The following is a 13,315-nucleotide window of genomic DNA, read 5'->3' as shown; positions in this document are numbered from 1 at the left end:
GAGGCCATAAGGGGTAATAACACTCTTACCACAAATGAGCAATTTGATTTGATTCAATCATTCCTACAGTTTCTCTAAGAAAATGGTATAAATCGAAGAGCAAACCAATGAGATGCGGCGAAACAGTTTCATACATAGGAAGACGCTGAGGTCATCTCACATGAAGAAAAGAAAGATAGACAGAGAGAGTGCTAACCTTTGATTGGGGGGGGGGGGATATCATGTTGCCCACATGTATTGGTATCGCATACATCAAACCAATGGATGTGCAAATGATGGAGTATTTAACCATTCAAATACAGGCCCACATAGTTAAGGAGGAGAAAGAGTTTTAAGATGTAGGACCACCTAGGATTGGCCATCTGGTTTTGACCGTTCCGTGTGAACCGTTTGAGATCGTCTCTCTCTCTCTCTCAGTATGAAAATTGAGAGTGTTCTCATTCTAAGCTACATTTGGTTCCACTCTTATTTTTTGATTATGTTGATTCTTGTTTTGTAGAATCAATTTGGGAGTGGAATTCTGTTTGGCATGTCCTGTTCAATTTTTTGTGAAGATAGGAAGATGGCCATCCTTTGTCATACGTTTTTTTATATTTGGGAAAATTATGTTTACTACCCCTGTAGTTTGAATCTATAACGTCTATCACCCCTGTAGTTTAATCTATTTCAAAAACCTCCCCTATATTTTAGAAAAACCTTACAACCATACCTTTACCGTTAGATTAGAACAATTAAGTGATGATGTTATTGCCCAATTTTAATCTAAATGTCCATACTACCCTTAATAAAACCTCATTCCTTATTTACCCCCACTTGAAATAAGTAATTAATATTATTTTTTGGGTAAAGCTGTTTGTAACCAACCCCTGGTTATAATTGATTTTTATAACCAGTCTTTTATACCTTTTACCATATCATTTACACCTTTGTGTTGACAAGGGCATTTTGATAATTTTCTCTTCTCCTTTCTCCCTCTCCGTCTCCGACTCCCTTTCCCGTCGAGTTTAGTTCCTCTGTATCTCCCTCCCCCGTCACTGCCCCCATCCTCACCACCGCCCTCCTTCCACTTCCTTTTCCTTTTTCTTCCACATCCCTCTCCGCTGATGGGCAGCATGCTGCGAAGCCTTGTTCATGGTTGATGCCATTCATGAATACGTTGGGGCAACTAAAAGACTGTGATGGGAAGGAGCTTGTTTTAGCAATAAAAGAAAGTCTGAAACTTGATGATGAGACGGAGGAGGAAAATAAATAGAATAATGAGCAATAAAGGAAAGTCTGAAGCTTGATGATGAGACCAAGGATCTATTGGCTATGCTGTTCCAGGTAACAAATAAACTATACAATTTTATTTTGAATCATTAATATATTAAATTTTGATTCTTTAGATCTAAATTCCCTTTACTTGTTGCTAACTATTCTAATCAAAATCCATTGTAGGTTGTTAAACATGATCCAAATGATGATTTAGAATGCTTTACCCCAAAAAAAAAAATGATGATTTAGGATGTTTATCAAGGTTAACGTTTCAACCCAACTATTATTGGATATTCAGATCTTATTCTGGATAATTGATTGAGTATGTCAATACACTTTTTTGTATTAATTAAAATGTATCATGGTTTTAGTCATATTCATTTCAATTAGGAATTGGTTATACTATGAACAAACTCAATCTGCTATCTAATTGAACCAAATTTAGGTTGGATTCTTTTTAACATAATCAAAATAATCATGACTCTCAAATTGAAGAAATTATCATGTAACTTAATACTTTTGAATAGCTTGTTCAAAATTTCCATATTTTAGAACGTAATTTCTTGTATTATATGAAAAATATGCAAATTTGTTATTGTTATACTAATATCAAGAGGTTTCTAAATTTCAGAATATGGTATGGGTGGAAGGACAAACTTACAAGGGGGACGTGTTTAGCTATGTGATCCTTTTATTAGAAAAGTTCACAGGAAAAAAGGCCAACAGTTCAGATGTTTATTGATGACTTAAATCTCCATAATTTTGCAAAGGTAGCTTTGCCTATGCATATGATGCAAATTTTAGATCCAACACTCCTACCCAAGGAAAAACAAAGTGAAGAAATTGAAGAGGATGCTATCAACAAAATTGAAGGCCCTAGTCATAAGATAGATGAATTGCAGGATTGTATAACGTCAATAATTGAAATTCCAGTCCAATGCTCCGTGGAATTGCCCAGAGAATGTATGGACATGAACGATGTTGTGAAGGCACTACATTTAGTCAAAGAAAATTTTCTTGAAGCAAGAATCAACCAATACAGAACAACTGCACACGATTAAAAGGTGATTCTAAATTTATTACCTATGAAGTTATTGTGTTGTCTTGGCCACTTAATATTTAATGTAAATTATTCACATGTTATAGTTTAGTTGGCAACTGCATGAGTTTAAGATTCAATTTCAACCTTACCTGAGCTCACTCTATATCAGGGCTGTATCAATTCTTGGACAAGTAACATATCGCAGGTTTCTTATGGTCTTGATTTTCTTGCCGAGCATTTTGATATGTTATTTCATAATATGTTTTTTTTTTTTTTGGTAAATATAATAATAATAATAATAATAATGTATATATTTCATTATGGGATTTTTCTTCCCTACAATGCCAATCGAATTTGTAGTTTAGGTTAGGGCTGTCAATTGGACCCATACATAATTTATTATGACAAAAATTAAACAAATTTTATGAAATATAAATCCTGTAGACTGGGCGGCCCATTTAATATGAGACATGCTTGGCTCAAAAGAGTAAATGGTAGTGAGTGAAAAACCATAACATGTATAAACTCTCATTGTCGGTACCGGTACCGGTACCTAATCGGTTCTTGATTGGTTCTAACATGTTAATCAATTTAGATTCGGTTCTAATTCTAAAATATGAAAAGCTCTAATGGCTAGGACCAGAATCGACCTATTAATAATCGTTAATTTCCAATCGATTTATGTTTTTAATTGGTCGATTCTGATTCGGCTTCAATTCTTATCCCAGATTGACAACCCTAGTTTTGGTGGAACTTGTGAACTCTATGTTGCAACATGTCTAAATAAGCTGAAATGTTTATCATACTCGATTGACCAGAATACATAATAGACCCAAGATTTAAAGGACTTCTTTACTTTTCAGAAGAAGTTGTTCTTAATTTTTGCAAGAACAATCACAACAATTTTGATGTGAGGAAGTCCAAGTGATACTGGCATTGGAATCTAATTCCACTCCATTAAAACATCCAAATCAGCTAAATTCATGTCAAATTCCCTAATAATTTGGTGGGTCTCAAAAATGCCCCCATTGTTCTCCAATGCTCTTTCCACGCCATATGAGGCAATACAGATGAAAGAATACTACCACCTAGGGATGTAAATGGATATTCGTAAATTCGTATTCGATCCGCATTCATATTCGTTTAGGAGAATCCGAATCCGTCAGAAATTAATCGGATACGAATATGATAATCCCTCTATCCGATCGATTATTATCCGATTCGTTTAGCAGTCCGACGGTAATAAAATATCTAAAATATAACTATGTGTTTGTTTATCCTTTTAAGTTACCTTATTGGATTTTGTTATCTTATTTTTATAAATTTATTAGTTAAGATAATATGATTCTTTTCCTAGATTTGCTATTGGTTTATATATATTGTTTTACGCAATGTAATACATGGAATTACATATCTATTAAAAAATCACTATGAATGAAAAACGGATAAAAGACTAAAAAGAGTAGAAGAAAAGGTAGTTACTGAACTCAAGTCTCAACCCTAACCCTCATCATAAAAACGATAAATATATCAACGGATAGTCGAAAAATCGTATTCAACTCATATTCATATCCATTTAGGAGAACCTATATTCAAAAAATCACTATCCGTAAATTATCCGAATCCGTCCGAAAACCGTTAAGATATTATCCGAATCCGTCCAAATATAATCGGATACGAATATGATAATGCCGCTATCCGACCGAATTCGATCCGTTTACATCCCTACTACCACCTTCGCCAATGAGAATTCTGGCGAAGAAATCGTACATAGAATATGCATACTTCACATTGAGTTCATATCTAATATACATAATCCAATTCGCACCAAAAAAAAAAATATACATAATCCAACGGCTAGAAGAACGTTTCAAATCATATACGAATTTTTTCAAAACTAATCCAACATTTCAATATAACCGAAGTGTTTCAAAGTATAAACGAATATTTCAAACAGTCTCCGAAGTTTTTGAAACCCTAAAACGACTTTTTCAGATCCCAAAACGAATCTTTCAAACGGCAAACGAAATTTTCGATCGGATTTTTAAAATCCTGAACGTATTTTTTACGCCCTATTCCGAAAACCTTATACGAACTTTTCTTCCGAAAATTTTCAAACTGAATGTGTGTGCTCTCTCTCTCTCTCTCTCTCATCGTTCTCCCAGAGGAAAACAAACGATGGCAGAATCAGAGTTTCATACTGAGAGACCTGATAGTTCATCAAATTTTTCTCTCTTTGCTTGCGATGGCAGAATCAGAGTTTCATACTGAGAGACCTGATAGTTCATCAAATTTTTCTCTCTTTGCTTGCGATGGCAGAATCAGAGTTCCTCAAGATTTACATACAGCTAGCTGCTTGCGATCCGATAAATTCCCCCGACCAGAGAGGCGAGGCAGAGATGAGACCTACCTGCGGTTGTTCAACAAGTAAGTATCTATCTTATATCTCCCTAGCTAGCTTTTAATTTGCGTTTCACTGGATGGATCTATCTCTAAAATCTTTAATCTGTGAATCTGGTAGAGTCTATCTACATTGGCCTTCTTACATTTTTTGACTCTTTCGTTGTGGATTTTCTGAGCTCCTTTTCAGTTTCAGGGATAGATAGATTTAGATTCATACTTTTCCTGCACGCGATTTATGTGTTTCCGAAGTAAACGTTTCCGGCAACGACGATGATGAACATAAAGATGAAGAAACATTAACCACACGACCCTGCTTGCCATGATGGCTTTGGGGAAATGTTGGTATCACAGAAAAACAATCCCTCCTGTCCATCACCCCCTTAAGATTGTTACACCTGCCCTTTAGAACATCCAACGGTCACAAAACATTAATGATAAATTTAAGAGAAAATTACTTAGACACCCCTTCTATTATGGCCATTTTGCTTATGATTACCAATGTTTCAAACAATTACTTGACACTCCCTCAAACCTGACGGTATTAGTCTGTTGTTAGTGTTTAAATAGAAATATCCATTTTACCCTTATCACCTATTCAATAGAAAACAATAAAATTAAAATTACCAAATTACCCTTCTTCTTTCTTTTTTCTTCTTCTTCCTCCTCCTCCTCCTGCAAACAACCCGCTAGTGCTTCCCTTCGTGTCGTTCAACGGCCTATCACTGATTTCTTCTCCCGTACTCCAATGGCAACTACTTTAGGTGCGGCATGAAGTTCTGCATCTGGTTTTGGTTTTTAGTTTTGGAGAGAGCAAGAAAGAAATCGGGGAACACAGGGGAAAATAGGGGAACAGAGAGAGAAGGAGAGAGAAGTCGTGAAATCAGTGGGGCAGAGAGACAAAATCGGAGAAGAAAAGAGAGAAAACGAAAGGGGTTTCAGTAGTTCAGAATGGTTTTCGTCTTCAGAAACTCAGAACCAGTTAGGAGAAGTTTGCTCCTTCGAGGCAAGGATTTGATCGATTCCAACCTCCACCATTGTTGGCATCTGATTGTGTCAAGGTCTTGGCAAATGAAGCTGGCTTCTCTTGGACCTCAGATCCATTGCTTCCGAGAACCCATCATCGTTGCAGTCAGCTTTGTTGTTCCTTAAGGGAACCAACCTCATCTCGGTTAGCATGAAGACCATATGTGATGAAGCAATGCTGATTGAGTTACCTATTTCAGACATGGAGGATTCTTGTATTTGGGGCCTAACCCCCGTCTGGACCTTTTTCTGTTCTTTCTGCTTGGAACAAGATCCGTAATACTCACAAAGGTTCTGTGGTCTCCTTTTATTTGGGAAATATATTTTCAGCCAAGACATTATCTTTGGATGGCATTTTATGCATTCAAAGCTTCCTACTGATAATTTGATAACTCAGAAAGGAATGCCCCTGGTTTCCATATGTGACCTATGTCATGTCGCTTGTGAAACGATAGATCACATTTTTCTGAATTGCCCATTTTCGTTCTCTTTGGAGGAGGTTTGCTGGCCTATTCGGGTTTGCTTGGAGATCTCACAATTCTATCATGTATTTGTTTCAATGGTGGCAATCTCTTGCGTGGGCTTCAAAGCTGAAAGACGTATGGAAAGCAGTCACATTTGGTTAGAAAGGAATTTGGGTCGCTTTGAAGGGAAACCTAAGACCTCTCCCCAGATTTTAACTCTTATCACAAGAGAGGTTTTGGAAGCAGCACCGTTGATGAAGTGTTCGGTAAATTCTGTGTATGACTATTATTGGTAAGAGTTTGGGGCTGGTGGCGGAATCATTGTTTCAAAGTGCAGAAAGAAGATGAAGAGGAAAAAGAAAATAAAAAAATTGTCTTCCCCAATGGAATCGCCCTAATTAGGGTTTAAATCAGATCAATTTCCTTGTTCATTGGGTATCGGTTTTTATTTTTTTTCTTTTAATGAACATGGTCAGAGCTGCAGAGAAGAATCGATTCTTGGAGGGGGAGGGGGGTTTCAGGGCTCAGGATTGAGGAAGGGGAAGTGAAGTGAAGATGAAGAGAGGAAAGTAAGATGCTTTCGTTTTAGGGTTTCATAGAGTACTTTTCAGCCATCGCAGACGAAGAACCCCAGAGAAGGATGCGAGAGTACAAGACCATTGCGGGCTTAATCTTCGAGGATGTCCTAATGGTTTTTTATACAACAACCATGACTGCCGTTTTTTTGGGTTGCAGGGAGAAGAAGAAGAAAATATGTCATTTCACTATACCTTAAGGGTAGTTTAGGTATTTATAAAATATTTAACCCATGGTAACAATAACTGACTAACAAACAGGGCTAATTGAAAAAAATAGTAATCTACAGGGGGTGTGTTCAAATAATTGTTTCAAACGTTTGGGGACTAAGTAATTAGACCATAGTACAGGAGGTGTGCAAATAATTTTCTGTAAATTTAATCCATCTTTCTTTCTCACTTGTTTGTTTGAGGAAACCCAACCCGAATTCATTCAAAATTTGGGAAATCAAAACCTCTCGATTCTCCTTCTCATCCTCCTTTCTTCGAATCTCCATCTTCACTGGTTGAACTCGCTCAAACCTAGGAAGGCTCATCTCCATCTTCCCGTTTGAACGGTGAACAGAGAACGAAGTTTTGCTTCCCATTTGAACGGCGAAGGGATCCTCTCCTCTCACCTCCAGCTCCTGCTTCTGAGAAGACCACCATCCTCCTCACCGCCATTACTTGAATCATTCATCTTCTTCAAGAGATCCGGCGACGGCAAGGGTAACTAGGTAAGGTGATTCATCTTCTTCTCTCTCCTTTTCTATCTCTTTCTTTAATTTTCGTTCTTAAGGGGATACCCTAAATCGATTTTCGTTCTTGGTACAGGGGAATTAGAAGAAGATTCTTTGCTCCTCATTGCCATTACTCATCTTCTTCAAGGGATCCGGTGACAGCGAGGCTAACCAGAGGTTTTGATTTCCCAAATTTTGAATGAAGTCGGGTCGGGTTTTGTCCAACGAGCAGGTGAGAAAGGAGGATGGATTAAATTTATCATTAATGTTTTGTGACCGTTGGATGGCCTAAAGGCTAGGTGTAACGATTTTAAGGGGGTGCTGGACTGTCCAGCTCCCACCACGGCTGGACAGGAGCAAAATCCCAGTCCCTATATTATTTATGGGAAATGTTCTTTTTTTGAGGGGAAGAAGAGGCCAGACACATTGGAGGTGCAATCATGAAAGGTGGAAATCCCACTCCCGAGATGCCGATGCACTCTCACTGGCTCTCACGCACACATGGCCCATATGCTCCCCCATTATTTATTTAGGAGAGTTTTTTGTACACAGTCATGCATGATGCACGGTCACGCTTGCACCCGTTGGATGGACATGATCGTGTACACTACACAACCCCTCATGGCCTCATCCCCATCCAACGGTTGCAGGTAAGGTCATGCACCTTTCACAGCAGTGCATGAAACCTTTTGCCGTTTATTTTTAATGAATTTTACATCATATTTTAGTTTAAAAAGGAAAATAAAGGAGAGGAAAGTGAAATTTTCAAACTTTAAAAAAAAAAAAAAAACTGTTGTAATCATTACACCATGTGACTTTGTCAGTGATTCCAAATCATTCCATATTTGATTTTCAAATTTCCCTTTACTAAGTAAAATAAAAGTTACATGTCAAATGTAACATTAGTAGATATGGTAAGAAATTTTAAGTAATTTATACAATCAATGAGATTTACAAATTTTTTTTTTTTAGGTTTGAAAATTTTCATTTCATTTTCTTTTAATTTCCCTTGCAACCAAACGCTGCCTACTGGTTTACCAAAAAAAAAAAAAAAAAAAAAAAAAAAACGCTGCCTACTGATAACAAACACAAGAAAATTTTACCCTAAAACTAACGGAGCCTTAGTTAATTTCATTTTTGGCCATAGTTAATTTCATTTTTGGCCATTAGCCACTTTAACACACCACTCACTTGGTTGGATGGATTTAGTGCACGATATCAAATCGATATTAGTCATCCCAAAAATCGATATAGATTGGCATTGATCAGTCCTATCGAACAATTTTGCCCTTATTTTCCCTAAAAAAAATTAGGTTTTTTTTGTTAGTTTTACCCCTAGTCCATTCCATTTTATCTATAGCAAAATACTCTATTTCCCTTAGGGTTGCACACACAAGGATTTTATCCGCTGTTGTAATTGTAGTGCTGCTGTACTCATCGTGCGGCGCTGCAAGTGCCATGTGTGCACAGTGGATCCCACATGACACACAGGGCACCTGCAGTGCCGCACGATGAATACAACAATGCTGCAGTTACGCAACGGATAAAAATCCCACACACAAGGTGACATGATTATCATGGGCTTTGGGCTTTCCTAGTCCATGTTGGTTGCCACGTCTTATATGGGCCTGAAGTTTGTTTGGTATTGCCAAAGGTATCCTTTTGGCTGCAAGGGAAATATAGATAATCGAAATTAATTGAAAGCAAAACCAAATGAGGATTTTTTTAATCATTACCAAACATGATTGTGTATCTTTCAAAATATTTCAAATCTGGTTATTAGTCTTGGGCGAGAGTTGGGTATGTGGCTCGCTTTCTGCAAGCTAACGGCATGCATCAATGGGGAGTGTGGAATTGGCTGGACAACGGTGTCATTTCACACTGGGTAGGCAAAGATACTAACACATGGCTAGGCAGCCGATGGGCAGCCCGGTGGTAAAATTTTTCGCAGCAAATTTTACTTCTTAAATGTAAAATTTTACATGGTGAAAATTTTTCTAATGTTTGTTTTTATAAGGGTAAAGTACACGTACCCCCTATAATGCACCCAATATTCCTCATACCCCCCTAAGCTGCTCAATATTCCACGTACCACCCTTCAATAATGCACCCAATATTCCTCATACCCCCTTAAGCTGCTCAATATTCCACGTACCACCCTTCAATAATCCACGTACCATCCCTGTTTTACACCCCAAATGCCAGATAGGTCCAATCCGTTAAATGCCAAAATTTTGACCATTTTACCCTTTGTTCCATTTTCTTAAATCTGAAAAGACTTAATTACCCTCACTTATTTGTTGCCCTAAACTAATTGAAAATGATCATTTTACCTTTTGTTTTATTTTTATAAATGAAAAGATCTAATTGCCCTCATTTATGTATTACCCTAACCTAATTTAAAAAGATTATTTTACCCCTAAATATTTATTCCTAAAAACCCCAAAATGCCCTCATCTTCCCCAAATCATCATCTTCTTTTACATACCCACCACCACCACCACCCACCATTGGCTTTGGGTTCTAAGACAAATGAGAGGAAAAGGGCTATCATTGTTGTGGATAAGAAATCGAGTATCGAAATGGTCGGTGAAGATGGAGTATCGGAAGCCAGCGGCGGGGATGAGAAGTTTTCTGGTGGGAAGGATCTCACCCAATATGCTCTCTGAGAAGTATCGGAAGCCTCCTCCAGAACTCTACGATTTCTGGTCATTTCCACGACCTCAACCAGGAGATCTCCATGCTTCTCGACATATTCCCGTTGAAAGAGCTCGAGCTATCTCTGGACATCAGAGAGCATATTGAGCTTATGCAGAGCCAGTCAAGCAAAGCCAAGTCATTTATTGACCAACTTGATGAGATGCTGAGGCTTCAGCTCTTCTCCTTCCCTGAAGAGTTTGAGCGGGGACATATTCCTGATCAGGAAGAGTTGCATATTCTTTTCATCGACAGATTGGGGATTCGAGATGCAAAAACTTGTAGAGCTGAGATTGAATTCCTGGAAGAGCAGATTTATAATCTTGAGGGGGATGTTGAACCGACTGTCTCAGTACTCAATGGGTTTGTCGCCCTTACAAGGTATTGCAGATTTTTGCTTTTTGGCTTTGAGGATGAAGAAATGGGAACTGGTAACCATAAGAAACAGAACAAGGGTCTTATTTCTTTGGATAATGGTGAATCTAGTGTTCCAATTCCAAAGGATTTTATTTGCCTAATATCTTTGAACTTGATGCGATACCCGGTAATAATCTCAATGGGGCAGACCTATGATCGACTTTCCATAGCCCATGGGATGGAAGAAGGGCGTTGCAGCTGTCCAAAGACAGGACAGATCCTTGCTCACACTCGTCTTGTGCCAAATCGAGCTCTCCGAAATCTAATCTTCCAGTGGTGCTCTGCTCATGGGATACATTTTGATCCATCAGATAGTCCAGATACGACAATGGAAACCATTGCAGTGGCTGCAGCTTCCAAAGCTGCAATCAAAGCTAACACAGCAACAGCTGAGCTTCTAATTCAACAGTTATCAAATGGGTCAGAGGTGGTAAAAACAGTCGCTGTTCGCGAGCTGCGGTTGCTGGCTAAAACTGGAAGAGAGAATGGCTGAGATCCTTCCCACCAGAAAACTTCTCATCCCCGCCGCTGGCTTCCGATACTCCATCTTCACCGACCATTTCGATACTCGATTTCTTCTCCGCAACAATTGTCTTAGAACCCAAGGCCAATGGTGGGTGGCGGTGGCGGTGGGTATGTAAAAGAAGATAATTCATTTTGGGGATTTTAAGAATAAATATTTAAGAATAAAATAGTCTTTTCAAATAAAGTTAGGGTAATAAATGAGGGCAATTAGATCTTTTCAATTATAAAAATAAAACAAAAGATAAAATGATCATTTTCAATTAGTTTAAGGTAACAAATAAGGTAGGGTAATTAAGTTTTTTCAAATTTAAGAAAATGGAGCAAATGGTAAAATGGTCAAAAGTTTGGCATCTTATGGTGGTATTTAACAAATTGGACCTATCTGACATTTGGGGTGTAAAATAGGGGTGGTACGTGAAATATTATGTGGAATATTGAACCACTTAGGGGAATACAAAGAATATTGGGTGCATTATAGGGGATACGTGTACTTTATCCTTTTTATAAACATTGGAACACTTTTCAATATTTAAAATTGAGCAAATTACATGCACCACCCCCTTGGTGTTTGAAACAATAACAGAACATCCCTTTAGTTTCACCTTTTACATGCACCCCTGGATTATTGGGAGGCTTACAAATAAGCCTTTACTATCAACTTTAAACCGTTAATTGTAGTTAAACTTTTAAAAAATCCTATATTACCCTTCAGTTTTTTCCATAGACCATTTTACCCTTAGCCCAAACCCATTTCCCCTCTTTACCATTCCCTTTCTTCTCCGGCGAACTGCGAAGAGGAGAATCCCACCGATGACCCGGTCATTGCTCATGTCTCAGAAATTCAATTCCTCAAGTTCCCAATCTCGGCTGGAATCGTACCCATGAGCCTGTTGTTATTGATTTGGAACCGGTACAGATTTGTGCAGTTTCTGATGTCTGGTGGTATGAAACCCAATAAATCATTGGATTGCCGCCGAAGCTTCGTAAGATTCCTCAATCCGAAGATCTGCTTTGGAATGGGACCTAAAATTTGATTGTATGAGAGATCAAGAGCTTGAAGATTCTGAAAATCTGCAAGACTTTCAGGGATTTTACTAGTCAACTTATTTTGTTTTTCCATGATTTTCTGCTCTTTTAACCTCCTTTCTCCCTTTTTGTATTTTTTTCTCTTCTCGTTTTCAATGTTTAAAGATCAATCCCTAAATCAAGATCGGTTTTCTTATTGGATCTGAAATCTGAAGATGGTTTCTTGCTTTCTAAATTTATGTGATTGAGTTAGTTTTCAGTTTTTCCCCTAGATAGTAGGGTTTTATCTTGGGAAATTTTCATCAACACCCCTTCTGTTGGACCGTGGAATTAATGCCAGCCCACTAAAGGCTAATATATCAATTTGAACCCAAAAACTAACGGAAATATCTGAGTAACAGTTAAGTAGTTATGTCACCATGTTAGTAATTTTATAAAATCAATTTTGCCCTTTCCATTACAAGAACTAAACCTTACCTATCTTCGTCTTCCCCGGTCTATCTCTGTAACTTTGCCATCTCCGCCTTTGAACTCTTGCACCTCACCCCATCTTCTTCTTCCTCAGTCGAACGAAGAACATTGCAGCTTGCATCACCTACTGCAACTGGCCAAAGTCACCTCTCCAACCTCTACAGCAGCCCACATCATCCCTGCCTTGCAACCCCAAACCACCACCCCACCCCGCCCCCTCCCTGGCCAACGACATCAAATTTGAGTTCTAGCCCAGCTGCTCTAGTCACCACTCTTTGCAAAGCAATCCAAGCTTTAGGTCGTCGCTTCAATATATACAACTCTGTATTGCAAGGGACTTCCTGGGTCTCATCTCATTCACATAGATGAGCAAAACACAAGGGAAATTAACCCATCAAAACCCAGCTTCAGCTTCACACACACACACACACACACACACACTCTGTTCTGATCGATTTGGATGTTAGGTTCTTGGTTTGCTGATCTGGATCTGCTTGCTTGGCTACTTAAATGATCAATTTGGGTCTGCTTTATTTGTTGAATAGAAATCTGTGAGAACACTAGTGCACTACGCATCCTGCCCATCGTTGCATGCTCCACCATCGTGATCGGTGTGCCCAGCCGCTGCTCCCGGCATCGCACCCACATCTCCATCTGTTGTCGATGCATCAGAGCCACCAACATCTTGGCCTAAAACCA

At 38.4% G+C, this 13,315-nt stretch overlaps 2 protein-coding genes across 3 annotated transcripts in view; one reads left to right on the top strand and one right to left on the bottom strand.

Moving 5' to 3' along the window:
* The window catches only part of LOC122671415 (pheophytinase, chloroplastic), a 33,760-nt gene that overhangs the window by 5,499 nt on the left and 14,946 nt on the right, over positions 1-13,315 (bottom strand). The window lies entirely within an intron of this gene.
* On the top strand, positions 10,221-11,087 carry LOC122672513 (U-box domain-containing protein 17-like). The gene has a single exon (XM_043869975.1). It carries the CDS (start codon positions 10,221-10,223, stop codon positions 11,085-11,087), a length of 867 nt encoding a protein of 288 aa, XP_043725910.1.

The sequence above is a fragment of the Telopea speciosissima genome, chromosome 8 (genome assembly GCF_018873765.1).
Source record: "Telopea speciosissima isolate NSW1024214 ecotype Mountain lineage chromosome 8, Tspe_v1, whole genome shotgun sequence".
In the NCBI taxonomy this organism is placed as follows: domain Eukaryota; kingdom Viridiplantae; phylum Streptophyta; class Magnoliopsida; order Proteales; family Proteaceae; genus Telopea; species Telopea speciosissima.
The sequence above is the reverse complement of the archived record's forward strand: the minus strand, read 5'-3'. Positions and strand labels throughout refer to the sequence as shown.